General features: G+C 45.2%; 1 protein-coding gene across 2 annotated transcripts in view; it reads right to left on the bottom strand.

Annotated features, from left to right (window-relative positions):
• frmd5a (FERM domain containing 5a) overlaps positions 1–15755 on the bottom strand; it is a gene marked incomplete at its 5' end in the record, with an annotated part of 107301 nt that overhangs the window by 18825 nt on the left and 72721 nt on the right. Inside the window, 5 exons of one of the 2 annotated variants that reach the window (XM_080842114.1) lie at positions 298–421; positions 1746–1843; positions 7348–7426; positions 7816–7858; positions 11294–11398. In XM_080842114.1, the coding sequence (XP_080698240.1) occupies positions 298–421; positions 1746–1843; positions 7348–7426; positions 7816–7858; positions 11294–11398 (449 nt within the window). The remainder of the gene's footprint in view (positions 1–297; positions 422–1745; positions 1844–7347; positions 7427–7815; positions 7859–11293; positions 11399–15755) is intronic. The other variant, XM_080842115.1, reaches the window with a different exon arrangement.

Raw genomic sequence — 15755 nt, 5'->3', positions numbered from 1 at the left:
ACGCTGAGTGCCACAGTGTGGATGAAGCAATCTGTGCTGTGATTTTAAGCTCGCAATATCGAAAACCAAACAGTGAGCCTTCTCGCTCACAGCTTAACGATTTCATTAGAATACCAGCGACTAAACTATCAGGGAGAGACAGTCATGGAATTGAAAACAGTCTGTGAGTTTTCTTTATAAGCACTTTCGAGATGAAGGGTGGACAGTATGTTTAAAAAGACAGGATCAGTGAGGAAGAAAACTGAATGCATGAAAGACAACAGAGACAGAAGATAGCCATTAGCTCAGGAATCTTACACGAGCTCGGTCTTGTGGATATCTGCAATCCGGCGCTCCAGCTTCTCTGAGTGTTTGGGAAAGAACTGGAATTTGGAGCTGTAGCCCTCTGGATGTTTCCCCGGGTCATAGTTCCCGATCTCAGCTGAAGGGACACACAGAAGGGGTCAGACACAGCAACAGTCTCACACAAACACACAAGCAAGACACACAAACAGTCAGACACACACAACATGAGATTCCCTTGTGACTCCCTTCGGATGGCCTCACCTCCAAACATCATGGCAAGTGAGGTGACACACGATCTAAACCATCACTTCATCAAACACTTACTCAACAAAAAAATTTGGAGGTCGACTGATCTGTAACTTCGCCATATTGCCATATCTTATCAAACACTCAACCACAACAAAACCAATAACACAAACATGCAGAGGCCCTTGCGCTAGCACACTGCTAGTTGTGTTTTCAGTTTGGGCAGCATGGTCATTTAGACCACAGGGGTCGGTGGGTGCTGTGCCAATGGTTGTGCATGGCAGCACTGCGAGTGGCGGCCGACAGGGCCGAACAGGAGCTGCTCTCTGCTTCTGTTTACTTGTGATTTCATGCCGCACTGAGCCCTCCAGGCAGCTCTGACAAATTTCTTCCTGAGATGAGGTGACGAAGCAGCACATCTTTAATTCAACAGGCCTTAACAAACGCACGCACACACGCACACACGCACACACACACAGACACACACACACACACACACACACACAAACACACACATACATACACACACACACACACACACACACACACACACACACATACACACACACACACACAGCCCAGTATGAGACTGACACTCCTGCCAAAGGACCTGCATTACCCATTGCTCTGCACTTTCTGTCTGATACTTCCTCTTCCTCTTCCTCTGTTCTAAACTGCTGGCACCAGAGTCCTTCAGTGAGCAAGGACAACGGGCGCTCGGTACAGACCTCTCTTTGATCATTTTAATTCAGCAGTGATTACATCTGAATCTATGTGAATATGATATATGGTAATATAATCATGAGCTCTATCACTATTCTAAATCAGTGTTTGTTTTTTTATCGTTCTTTATAAGCAGGACACAGACTAAGATCTAAAGGGGTGGAAAGGGAACTGGAAATGTGATGCTTTTTAAAGCTCACTGTAGATCAGATACCACAAGAGCTACCTTAAGGGCTTTTAGCGATGATACCTAGAGATCTGAGTAGTATGGGATGGTGAATCCTTATCAAATTTCACTAGAAAATAAAAATCTCATGTAAACATCAACCAAGGAAATCAGAGCGTTCTCAAGGTTGTGTGCTAAAACATGTCTCTGTACAGGGAATGCCAGGACTAGACATGTCAGGCGAGGAGAGATTGGCGCAGCGACAGCCCAGTGAGTGAGTGGCCAAATCCCCCCCTCCTGCCGCCCGCCTGTCGCTTTGGGTTACCTTGCAGGATGTAGGCAGCCAGCAAGGCAGCGTCCGAGGTCTTACACAGGAGGCGGCCGTGGTACAGATCTCTCTTGATCTGCAGGAAGACGAGATACCTGCGAAAAACCACAACACACAACGGTCCGAGACACTTAGTTAGAAAACAAGATGCATACAAACACATTTTAGTCTCTAAAAGCTCACAGTGGTGTGATTTCAGTAACAATAACAGAATGAAGACAATGCTGTTGAACAGAGTGGTGAAGCAAAGCCACCTACAATTCTATAATACAAGGATGCTGTTTTCCTCTTTCCTTTGGGGCATTTTGAATATTTCTTTTTGATATGGTGGAAATGAGCTTTTGGTAATTGGGGAAAGGGCTCGCAAATAGATATGAAAGTGAGAAACAGAATAAAAGCAATGCAAAGAGAGACAAACAGACTGAGCAAAAATATGACAAAAAAAGAAAGAAAGAGGTCTATGTTTAAGAGTGGAATGCCCAAGGCAGACAGCCATTTTCTCTGTCTAGTGCTCTATCTGCGGCAGCCTGAAACACCCCGACAGCCACGTCACTCGTCCCCAAGGGCTCAGCAGGGTACCAAACTACTTTGTATCCGCTCCCCAAACTTCAACAGCCAGCCTGCTGCTCACCACCTGCTAAAGGCCAGCAGGGCACCTGGACTTCCATCACTCCAGCAGGGGTAAGGCTAAAGCTGAGGCTAAGGCTGAGGCCTCGGCTGAGGCTGGGGAGACACTTCCCCACCCAGATGTCTGGCTGTCAGTGAGAAGAAGCACTTGCCTGGTGGAAAACTTTGCCTGGTGAAAAACCTTGTCTAGAGTATCACAGATGCGGTAGCTCATCGCCACAGAAAACACAGCCTTGCCGAGCCGGTGTGCTCAATGGCTGCAATAACTCGCTCATTCTCTCTGCAGTCAGATTTCACGTTGGGTGCTCCTCACCTTAAGCAGACTGCATTCCCAAAGTGTTCATATTAGACATCCAAACTAGGTCAAAAGCTAACAGTATTTCTCCTCAGGAGCTGCATGTGATAAAGAGAAAATAAATGATAAAAGAGGCCATTATTAGCCTCTGAACACTCCCTCAACGTGCCAGGAGTTACACACAGCTATTGCTGGCACCACCAGTCAATTCCTGACCTACATATCTATTCATTTTTCAAGGCAAACCTGCTATTCACGTGGGGAGACTGAACCGTGTGAATGTCATTCACGGTTTTTGAAGGACGGCCATGGAAGGAAGCACACCCAGTCACTCAGCAAAACAACAGAATGAGTTTATAAAGAATGTGACTAGACCACACAATGCCTTGGCTTTTGGCTACTGCAAAGTGAATACACCATTTTGTTGTCTTTGCACAGGTGAACACATCCCCACAACAGTAATATGATGATCCCTGATGGTGCACCTGCTATGATATAATGGAATATTACAAAATGGGGATAAGGCTCAGGAGGTTGCGGTGATGAAATGAGAGAGATCCTGTTCCCTGGCGTTATGTAAGCCCTAATCCTTCATATGTAATAATGACCTCCTGTTCAATAATGGCCATGAGAGGATACAAGGGCTGTTGGTTTTTTCATGGTTTGGAGTGACCTAATCTGACCTTTGACCTCTTCAGTTTCAGTGAGTCAATCAAGTCAAGTCTACATGATTTATATAACTCACGTTGATCAAACTGCTGTACAACCAGAGCAGGAAATCACAATACAATATAGAATCAAACAACAGAAACAAAACACCCAGATAAGCATCAATACACACAGGGGTCTGAGGTGTAAGAAGGGGCCTGCCCATTCAGGGCTTTAGAAACAAACAGGAGAACCTTAAAATCAATCCTGAACCGCACTGGACGCCATTGGAAAGAGGCCAGAAAAGGGCTAATACAGTCCCTCTTCCAGGTACCCGACAGGAGCCTGGCAGCAGCGTTCTGGACCAGTTGCAGGTGGGACAGGGACGAGTGGCTAAGTGAATGGTTTTGTACCACCCAACACTTGATGTCCGTAAGGCAGTCAATGAGACTTTTAAATTGCACTGGTCATTAGGTTTCAGGGGGAGATAAAGCTGAGGGAAGTCTCCTATGGTTTCTCTGCAACATCCACTTTCTATGTCTTGCTCTCCCCCCTTTTCTCTCTGTCAGTCTGTTTTGAATGGATCCCGAGTGAGACAGTGTCATCTCTTTTCTCCATCCTTAGTGGTGTAGTGTGAGGCTGGGTGTGTATTCTCTGTTTTCGTTCACGCAAGGAAAGTGTGTTGCGAGAAGCGTGCCTCCACTATGTGCATGAGTGCATGCTGTGTACATATCCACACACACACACACACACACACACACACACACACACACACACACACACACACACACTGGCAAATGCACACAGAAGCAACATTTATGAACAAATGTTTGTGTACATAAGAGACATATGCATACACACACACAACCATACACCGGGCCCACAACCCCCCACATAAAGTCATAGCACTGTACACTCTTCTTCAGTATCTTGAGCTCTGTTTCTCTCTCTCTCTTTCTGTATCTTCCTCTCTCTATCTCTTTCTCCTGCCCCTCAGGTGAAAAGAAAAAGGGTGTATTGGAAGGCTTTTAAGACCCATTTTTGAGGACACGTTCCTCAGTGACCTCATTGCAAATTGCGGGCGGGTAGGGTAAGGGTGGGAGGTTCGTCTGGGTGTTCAGTGAGATGTGGAAAAGTGAGCCGTGACTTTGCTTGCTGGGGGCTAATCATGTATCATTTATTGGAATCGGTTAGCAGTCACTGACCATCCCACCAGCCTGCCCCGCTTCAGCAGTCGTGCCTGCTGCAGAGAGAGGACCCAGACAGATAGAGAGAGAAAAAGAGATAAAGGGAGAGAGAAAGAGAGAGAGAACGACAGGCAGATATTGAGACAGAGTAAGGGCTTCAAAGGGTTATAAAGTGAGAGAAAGAGAAATAGAGGAAAAAACAACTTGCAGGGTCTAAGAACATGGCTAACCCAGCAGTCATTTGAACATTTTTGGCTCTATCCTATTTTAGACGGCAGTTACTCGGGTAGTTTCTCACAGATGTTCACAGCTCTGAGAGGCCTCCTCCAAAACTGCATTACGCTTTGAATATTGATGCTGTTTTAGGCTGCTTGCTGTTATTTTAATTATGAAGACGGAGCCCTTTAATAGAGCTGCCTCCCTGAGAACGCATGTCCCAGCCAAACAGGCTCTCACCTCTCGGAAGAGAAGAAGCACTGCTTATGTAATGTGTCAGACATAATGGCAGCAGCCTCTTCTCTTGCCTTGCTGTAGAGCAACATCTCAACACAGCCAGCAAGTTTAGGCGGAAAATGAGACAAAATCCCACATCTTCTACTCAAATAATTCAAAAGATATTTTGAAAAAAGACTCAATCTCAAAAATCTCAATCCTTGCTGATGGTGAAATAGATACCGGGTTTCAGGTTGTGCATAATTATTATAACAAAAGACCAACAGCTGTTCAGTCGCGTAATAAAGCTAGCAGCATTGCTAAAAATGTACAGACATGCTTAAGTGCTGACAGCAACAACAGCAACTCCAGGCTCTTCTCCTGATGATAGCGCACTCATAAACACAGCTGACAGGGTGCCATCCCCAAACCCCCTCCACTCCTCTCTGATCCCCTCCCTACACCTGTGAAAACTCAATGGAGGTACATATGATATGAAGCAGTGTGGATCTGTATGATAACCAGCTATTATCTGCACTATAGCTAAGTGTTTGTCTTTATGACACATTCCAAAACTGATAAAGTTTATATAGAATGAGATAGAAATGCAATGACTCAGAGAGAAAGAAAAAGAGAGGGGGAGAAAGAGGGAGATAGAGTCTGTCACTGAATCTTGTGTGGGCAAGTGAAATAAAAGGGAGAGATAAAAGAGAGAGAGAGTGCGAGAGAGAGAGAGAGAGAGAGAGAGAGAAACCAACAGAGAAGGACAGTGAGAGCCTAAGTCAGCCATTTATCAGCCAGCATGACTGCCAGTGGTCTGCACTAAGACTAAGCTCCCCGCTCCCCTCACCCTCTCTGCTCAGTCATGATGTTCCCACAGCACAGGGCCCTAATGACGTCCGTAACACAAACCCCTGTCAAACTACAGCATGCCTCCCATCTCTCTGCCATACTTCCTAATCATGTGATCCATCACAGACTGGGGACATGCGCAGACGACCATCTTTCAACAGCGAATGATTTTACAAATATCTTTGTCATCATTGCAGTTATTTTAATTGCCCGTCAGGAGGCCACGTGAAATTCTCCATCAGCCAGGCACACAGGCAGCAAGAATGAGTGTGTAATCGGTGTTCCTTTAAAACTGGTGAAATTAGATTCCAGATGGACTGATCCTCATGCTTGGTCCAGCAGCTGTGGGTGCAGCTCTTGGAAGAGTTCTCTCTCCTTCACTTATTTTTTCTGTGTGTGTGTGTGTGTGTGTGTGTGTGTGTGTGTGTGTGTGTCTGTGTGTCTGTGTATTCCCAGTGGATGGGTAGAATTATCCAGCCAACACTCCACCTAAATAGTCCAGTGGCTCCCTAAGTCCAAGCACTAAGAGAATGAGCACTGCATCCAAAACAGCACACCGCACTTATGAAGCAAATTCTTATCCAGGGATATTGCAGCCTTGGGAGATTTCTGCCTACCAGCCCATCCAGGCACTCTGACCTTTTTTAATGACCTTGGTCTCTGATTAAGATGACCCTCCTTGCTCATGTCCGCATTCAGCACTATCAGTGAAAGAGCCAAAGATCTCAGTGTACGCACCGCTAGGGCACTTCCTCATCACATCAGCGAGAGATGCACTTAGAGCTTGTGGTTTAAAGGCTCATCATCACCTGCGGTTTTACATCCTCCATCTAATTAATTCAGGCTTGAACTGCTCCTCTGCTAATGCCACAGCTTGATCAGTACTGTCTGCCTGCCTGTGCGCAGCCGTGGAGAGAGAGACAGAAAGAGAGAAAGAGAAAGAGAGAGAGAGAGAGAGTGAGAGAGAGAGAGATATAAAGAGCACTGTACAAGCTGAAGTGGCAAACATGCACGTCTGAAGGCAACGTGTGGGTGGTGTGCTATCTCTCGCAGTTCAGAAATACTACACAGACCAGGCTACATACACTAGCTCGCTCTCAAGTGCGTGGACTTTGAGGCTTTTGAAGCTGAGCTGAAATACGGCGTACTGTATTTTTAGGCTCTTCCACTGTACTTTTTGTGTTTCGTATGGCTAACCCTGACACATGTTCCGAAAGGCACCCGCATGACTACATTGATATAGGAGTAGGTTTGAGGAGAAACTGAGACTAACAAATTGCATGACACAGTTCAACTGAGAAAACTGCTTTAAAAATAAATAAATAATCATTTAAATAAATCAAATTGTAACACCGTACGTAGTGTTTGTGAAGACAAAAAGAAGTAAAACAAAAGGGAGATGGAGGCAAAGGTCGTCTTCAGTCAAGGTAGCCAAAAGGGAGGCACCAGCAAATAAAGACAGAAGGCAGTTTTGAGGTCCATGTTGTCACGAAGGCAGTTTGAAGGCAGGAGCGAGATGAGTGCCATGTTGGAGTCGGAATGGTCAGAAAAAACGCACCTGGTGATTTCCTCCTTGAGCGCGGCAGGGTCTGGTGGGTAAAACTTGACTCTCAGACACATAGTGAAGGGAGGTTGAGCTGGGGGAATAAATACAGGCCTTAACAAAGGGAACAGACCGGTACTACCACACTGTAAGAGCTCTCTGAATGTGAACCGTAACCTTTTTTTATCGTGCTGCTTAGGCAGATAATGGTTATGGATTAATCTACTGAATAGCATTTGGTATATGTATACAGTATACAGTCATTTAACAACACGTTATCATGTTAACAAGTTATTATGATTTTTTATGAGGCCTACCTCAATATCTATAATCAAGTTTTATAAACTACCACTTTGTGCTGTATGGTGTTAAGCAAAAACTGAGCTGGAATGGGCAAAGTTCAGATATAAAATGGGGGTCATGATATGACAGCAGTTTGTAAAGAGCAGCTGCTTCCATATTACACGTTATTGTGGTACTTACATTTCATCTGCTTAGAGATGGATTTGGGGCCCTCTAGCCAGTGCTGAAAAGACAACAAGTGAAACACAGACAAGCAGTCAGTTTTTTGTAAGATACATTTTTGTAAGATACATTGTGAAATACATTACTTCAAAGAATGAAGCATTTAAATATTGGGGGGTAGGGGGGTTGTAAATCGCATCACACATCACAGCATTCAAATATTTTGTAGAGTGTCATTTCATATACAATTCATCATATGTATTGATATCCTATGATTTAATAATTCAAGTTTTAAATATTCATGGGACCACTTTTCATTGGCTGGAAAAACAATAGCACAGCCTCAACAATTTTTCCTCAACAATTTGTTCTCCAGGGAGGTAAAATACAGTATAGCAATGCATCTTATCGCAATGCTCAGTAGATCATAGCTCTGAAATCACATTAAAATCATAGTTATTACATTATCACTATCGTCAGTTTGACACTGGTGTGAGCCATCAGCTTAGGAAGCAAAGCCTTAGGCGAGACAGAGAGAGAGAGAAAGAGAGAGGGAGAGACAGAGAGGGAAAGAGAGAGAGAGAGAGAGGGGGGAGACAGAGAGAGAGGGTGAGAGAGAGTGAGAGTGGGGGAGAGACAGAGAGCGAGCGAGAGAAAGAGAGAGAGAGAGAGAGAGAGAGAGAGAGAGAGAGAGTGAGAGAGAGAGAGTGAGAGAGAGATTCTTCCCCTTTGCCCACATCAGCCACTTTTCCTCCACCCCTCTGGACCCACAAGTTAACGTGCATCAAACACCACATGAGGATCCTGTCAATACGATCATGTGCATCCTATAACTACGAGCCAAGTTCAGACATATAATTCAGGGGCTTTCCTAACCGAGTGTCATTCACAAAAAAAATCAAAAACAGCTATGATAGCAAAGCGACATAATTCATTTTGAGTTTTGATACAGTGGGAGTAAAGAGGCCCCAGGCACTGGGACTGCATCCCACGATATGATTTGCTGACATGTTGCAGTCTTTTTTATTTCATCATTTTTCACACAGTGTGTGTTTGTGTGTGAGTGTGTGAGTGTGTGTGTGTGTGTGTGTGTGTGTGTGTGTGTGTGTGTGTGTGTGTGTGCACTGTCAGTACTGCCCCATCCTCTCAGGTTTGTGAGGTACTGTAGATGGTTGAAGTTCCTCTTCCACTGAGACAGCGACCTTAGTATTTTTTATGTCAGTCAGTCATGAGGGGCTCCCAAAGGCAGAGTTGGCAGAAAGAGTATGCAACAGGCATGGTGTGTGAAAGCATGCGTTCTGTTAGGTTGATCTCCACAGCCCACTCTTCCCTAAGTGTGGGTAAACATGCAGCACTTACAGTCAGATGCTTAGGAAGCTGATGACCAAAATAATTGAAATAGGAAATAATGACTAGCGTTTCATTTAATTTGAGAACACATTAACCAGAAAATGTACCCACACTGGACAGCTGGTTACAGCTGAATGAGACAGACCTTTCTAAAAGTCATTGGCTGCGTTAATGAGATTTCATTAACACATTATGTCTGGTCGCAGGTCGACAGCAGGTCGAGGCGGTAGCGGACCTTTATGAGACGATGTCACTAGGACACCCTAGGCAGTCAGGTTTTACTTAGGCTTATTTTCCGCAACATTTTATTTCAATTTTATTTCTATAGCGTATTGCATACAAACACATACAATTTATCTCAAAGTGCTTCCCAAGCTTAATCGATTGACTAACAGCTTTTAATAGTATAGTTAAAACATAGCTGAAATGAGATGATTTAAGGCAGGTTAGCAAAGGACTCGAAAAGAACATGTGTTTGCAGAAGACTTTTACTATATTATAACTACCATTATAAGCCAATACAATACTCTTCTCTGTATCAGACATAAATCTAAATAATAATAATAATAATAACAATTAATTTAATTTATAGCGCACTCTACATTCAGCTGAATCTCAGAGTGCCAGAGAACATAGTAAGAACATAGTTAAAACAACCTACAATAAAATAAATTTAAACAGTAGGAAACACCTTTCTGAATAGAAAGGTTTTTAGGCCAGTTTTAAAACAGTCCAGTGTCTGTGTTGCCCTTAATTGGTCAGGGAGGCTGTTCCACAGGCGTGGCACTGCCGAGCAAAAGGCCCGGTCGGCTGCCCAGTGCTGTAGTCTAGTTTTCTGTGGTGGGTATACTGTCTGTGATGGGTCGGTGCCACAGCTCCCCCCTGGCATAGGTTTTAGTGGAGACATAGGTTTTAGTGGATATACGCAAACCCACGAACGTTTTAGGTGGTAATACGGCGTATACCTGCGTATCACGTAGACTACAGCCCTGCGGCTGCCCATGGTGCGTAGCTTGGTGTTTGGGACACGCAGGAGCGAGCTGTTTGTGGGGCTGAGGGTGCGGTTGGATGTTTGGGGAGTGATGAGTTCTTGTAGGTTGGGGGGTGCGTGTCCATTTATGCATTGATGGGTGAGTAGTGGGACTTGTAGTCAATCTACCACATGTCTGACACATAGAGGTGTTTTTTACACATCTGTTCTCAGAATATACAAATAAGTATGAGGTACTGACCTAAAACACCTCAGAGATGAGGCAGAGATGAGGCAGAGTTTGATGCTTGGCATGTGGATTAGTATTATGTTCCTCTACTGAGAAAGGTGAACAGAATCATGGCATGGCAGGGTCTCATAGCAACACTGAGACACAACTGGCAGGGAGTATAGGTTTCAGGTGAGGAAAAACTTTTGGGTGATACCCTCAACTTCACACAGAAGCATTGGCTAAATCTTATGTAAATTATACTGATTTGGCATGGACAAAAATCCATTATTACATTATAATTATCCATTATTACACTTTTGCGCCATTCTGTAAGATTTGTGTGTTAGAGTTGGCAAGTAATGCCCAAAAAATTTGAGACCTTTGAATGTTGCCAACCTGACTTGCTTTGGCAAACAAATTCCGCATCTTGTAACTTTTAGTAGTTAAAGGGAGAAAATCGGACAGGATATGATTTATTCCCCATGGTCCTTTTCCAAAGGTTCACTCCATCCAACTCCCTCATCCGCCAAAGTGTGCCTCCTCCCCAGCCCCGACACCCTTGCCTTAATATAGCAACTGAGAGTGGCAGTGGAGGAAATGGAGGATCAGCAGGATCTCGCTCCTGTCTACCGGCTGCAAATCCACTTCCAAAATCGTACACGTGAATTCTTCATGAATCAGGCAGTACAAGCAACACTCTTTCTACCAGTCCAACCCCATCCAACCCTTCCGCCTTTCCCTCTTTCTCTGCATTGGTGAGAATAATAACTGTCTACACGTTCTGACAGATGGAATGGGTTTTTGCACTCTGAAAGGGTGAGGAGGGATGCAGTAATGGAGAGGGATGAATCTCCATTCTGGGTTTGCGTCACTCCTGACCGCCGGGCTCTGCCCTCTTGCAGCTCGGCACACACAGTCACACACAATCTTCGCATGGCACTCACCCGCTGCTTGTCCGGATCCACATATCTGATGCCAAAGTAGTCCTTCTCCAGCAGGTTCAGATGGTGGCAGATTATGTCAAACAGATATTGTCCCTTGGCATCCCTCTGCAAGAAAACACAAACAGCGAAAGCTCAACTTTAAGCAATTGAGCCAGCTCTAAGAATAATCAAGTTACGGAGAGGCCTTTCAGCTGAGGGCTTTATTCTGTGAATTACGTGAAAAAAGAGAAAAAGAGAGAGAGAGAGAGAGAGAGAGAGAGAGAGAGAGAGATTGAGAGAGAGAGAGAGAGTGGACCATGGATGAGTGGCTAAGACCAAAACCTCTGCATCAGGCTGATGGGGGGGGGGGAGAGGATTTTAATTGCTGATAGCAAAATGCGATTCTCATTTCTCAGACCCTCCAGAGATAGCTCAGATTTATCCAATATTAATGCACAGCCACAGCCATCTGCGGTAGATGAGCCCAAAAAAGAAAAAGGCAAAAAGAAAAAAAAGAAAAGGCAAAAAGAAAAAAAACTTGGCAGCTAAAAAAAGCTCAGAGAGAGAGAATGATTGGATTATGAGCCCGACTGGAAACTGGCGAAGGCCCGATGGAAACATGGCATCTGGGTGGTGACCTCCTCTGCCCTGGGCAAACGGGCATCGGGCCCTCTGCACTGCTGCAGGGAATGGAGTAATTAAGGGCAGATTTAGTTCCCAGAACAGCAAATGGCCCTAAACGCAAGGCTGGGATTCCTGTGCTCAGTCCACATCCATTTAATGGACCAAAGTTCAACACGTTGTGGCCCATAGCAGACTGCTACTGAAGCAGTGACAGATTTTTTATATGGACACTTTTTATTGACATGTGTAAGATCATATGAACATAAAGCACATTTTCAGGTGAGGTATGTCTTTTCATATAATCAGTCCGGTCATCCACATTTCCCTTATTCTCTTCAGAAATTCTATCCTAGGAGAAAGACCAAGGGAGCACGAGGCAATCTCGTCCAGCTGCAGCAAAACTTTAATATAATGGAATACGTTCAAGGTCCACAGCACAGCCTACAAGAGACTCAAAAGAGTTATTTTTGTTAGGCTCACGATACAGTGGACAACATGTTGGGCAATAACGGTGGCGGTTACAGTGTCATCTGCAGCCAACTGAGGAAAACAAAAAGCAAGCATTAATCATGTAAATATGTTTGGATAATGGCTTTTAAATATGGCCCCATTAACGCTGCCCCGTCTATCATCCTTATTGATTAGGGCAACCAAACAGGAGGGAAGTTTGTGTGTGTGTGTGTGTGTGTGTGTGTGTGTGTGTGAGTGTGTGTGTGTGTGTGTGGAGGGAGGGGTTGTTACAAGAGCAGCTCAAGGCGTTTGTGTGCATCTCTGAGCACCTGCCCGAGTCCTCCTCGTCTCTCGCCTGGCGCACACTTGAAAGCATCGTCAATCTCTGCATGCTCATTTGCATTTCAAATGCCACGTACAAATATTGTTTCCCCCCTAAAATAATAACAACTTGAGAGAAATAAGTGATTTAAATTCTGCATCGTTTCTCTGGCAAACCACACCAATTTGCTCTTTCCCCTTCCAGCATGCCCAAGGCAGTGGGTGGCAGATCGTAATATTTGCATAAGAAAACACCTTTGCTAGATTACTGCTCATTGCAATAATGCGCTGGTGAAGCAATCAACTTGTCTTCTTGTGTGTGGTGAGTCAGACCAGAAATTACCATGCGGTCTGACGTCATCTTCAGAACTACTTGTCAACTGGAACGCCCTCCACAGAGATGCAGCAGGAATGAGACCGAATTTCCAGCAGCAGCCTTTGAGGTTGGTTCATTATGTCCATGATATTCATTCACCCATTGAATGTGATATATTGTAAATGTTCCTGTCCTGAATTTTTCCACAGTGGAATTTTAGTTTGTACTATCTCCAACCTGCTTTACTCAGACAGACACTGTTTCTGAGGCTATGGCTTGCATCTACTGTATGAGGTCCAGAACATTAAGTGATTGCATCTATAACTTTCCTCAATAAATCTGATGCGGAAGAAAGGCCTGGGGCATGATAAATCAGTGGCACTGCGCGAGCCGGAGATTAATGGCGACCCCACATCCCCCACTCTACCTATCCTCCCAGTCCCTTAGTGGCGAGGACAAATAGTGCCACTAAACTGATGTACCACGGGAGCCACACTCAAGACTGCTGCTTTAATGGAGCCCCTATAATGAGGTCAGGTGACGGAAAAGCATCAGACGAAGGTGAAGCTAAGAATTCCAAAGCTTTCATGACAGTCGTAATGGTCGACCGGAGGAGGAGAGTCCCCCACAAGGTGAAAAGGGTCATGCATCACTTACATCAATCAGGGTTGCTGTTATGGGCGTGTCAGTTTCCCAGATGTGATGCTGAGGCAAGGGATTCTGAGAGGGGACGTAGTGGTGACCTACCACCGTGACATGGCGTACTGTAAACCAATCGCACCGAGGGGTGTGCAGCACATGTCTCCAGAGGGTTTGGAGTGCGTTAGAGATCGTGCACATGTGCGCATGTGCTGATGTTGCTGGAGACTGATGGGAGGAGCTTATAACGCTCCGGAGAGCAGTGAATATGGCATCTCGGCCCACTCGAATGCCTTAAGCCAAACAAACCTACAACCACACATGCCTACACACACACAAACACAGAAACACACACACACACACACACACACTCATGTTGATAGAATCTGCAGCTGACAAGCTTTTGAAGAATGGACCAGAGAGGCGAGTCAAAGGTTTCTCTGAGGTTTATTCCAGCATGGAGTCAATTCCAGCATCCAAGAAAGCATCCAAGAAAGAAAGTGTCTAAAGCAACATCAGAGTGTTCTACATAAATACCAGTCAGCCATGGGAGGATGCAGTGGGGTGATGGGGCAGCATTGGGGGTGTATTGTAGGTGTGTTCCCTCTTCCCCAAACACACTTCCCACTTCCCCAAACACATCCATAACTAGTATCAAAATTACACACACACACTCAATATGAGGTCATAACGACACACCCACACACATGCACACAGATACACCACAAAAAGTCCCGTAGGCTACAATAAATGATGAAAGGTACAAAGATGTACCATTTCTCATACACTCTGAACTGCAAACTGTTCTTCCCTGTATCCCAGTGAAATATTAAAAAAGTTAGCTTTTCTATTTTTGTCGGCCTGGCAGATGGGGGCCAGTGGACCTTGAAAGCGCACGTTTGATGCATGCCAAGCGCAGCTAAATGTGGGCGTGTGGCGGAGGCCTTGGAGATGAGCCTCTTGCAGAGGAACAGGATCCCGCTGGGGTCACTGGAGCAAAAGCTAGAGCGCAGTGTTTCTAACTAATCAGCCGTCAGCTGCTAACTGTTAGAAAAGTGGTGCCTCATCAATAATTATTAACATTTCTCATTCTTAACTGAAACCTGGATAACTAAGATGTGATTCTAGAGTCTAACTGAGTGCTGTCATGCATACCTGTATGGTGGGTGTTTGAGAAGAGATGCTGAAGTGGCTGGGGGTACCAGTGGGAAGTCCTATACTTTGCCTGCCGTTGGCTGATTGTCTTGAGGCAATGGCTTAGAATTTATCAAGGATTTTGAATCCAACCCATATTTAAGCAGAACTGCTTTGTCTGACAACTGTGACTGAAGTAGACAACACAAAATAATCAAGCACTGCACCCCCTTACTTCGCACCAAATGGTGCTCTCATTCCTCAATGAAACGGGCCATTAGGCAGAGCAGGACATTACCCTGGAGCCACATGGAGGTCAATCCAAGGTCAATCAGGCCTAGATAGAAGGGAGGTGTAAATGAGGTTTGGGTCTATGCTCCCCCTCTGTGTCCTTCTGTCTGTCTTTTTGTCTTCCTCCACCCCCAGACACCCTCACCCTCTCCCTCTCTCTCTCTGTCTCTCTCTCTCCCTTCCTCTATCTCTCTCTGTCTTGTTTTTCTTGACTTTCCCTTGTTGCTCCCCTTTGTGCCTCTGTACAGTGATGATGACAGCTCCACTGTCAGTGGGAGCACTCAACCAGCAGTCCATTACTCAAGTTTCACCTCACAAACAACCGCTTTGTTAGGAGGAGCGAGCGTGGGGAGGGAGGGCTGCTGAATGCTCCAGTGGACTCTAGCGGCCTTGGGAGTCTTCAGCACTGGTGCCTCAGTTGGGTCAGATTTAGAGGTCATAGGTACGGGAACAGTGGCCACAGTAAGTCATCATAAGGCCTTGGTATTCCTCCGTTTTCTGAGGAGCATGAATGAGCAATCCTACACGTGAACATTTATAGAATACATGGGCAAAAATGATCTCAGAAGCAGACACACCTGTCAACAAAGGATGTTACATAAATGGACAGGATTGTCATTCTGATTCTGGCTAATCGTATTTCACATTCACCTATTCACACACATACACACGCACGCACGCACGCACGCACGCAGGCAGGCACGCACG

The sequence above is a fragment of the Sprattus sprattus genome (genome assembly GCF_963457725.1).
Source record: "Sprattus sprattus genome assembly, chromosome: 7".
NCBI lineage: Eukaryota > Metazoa > Chordata > Actinopteri > Clupeiformes > Clupeidae > Sprattus > Sprattus sprattus.
The sequence above is the reverse complement of the archived record's forward strand: the minus strand, read 5'-3'. Positions and strand labels throughout refer to the sequence as shown.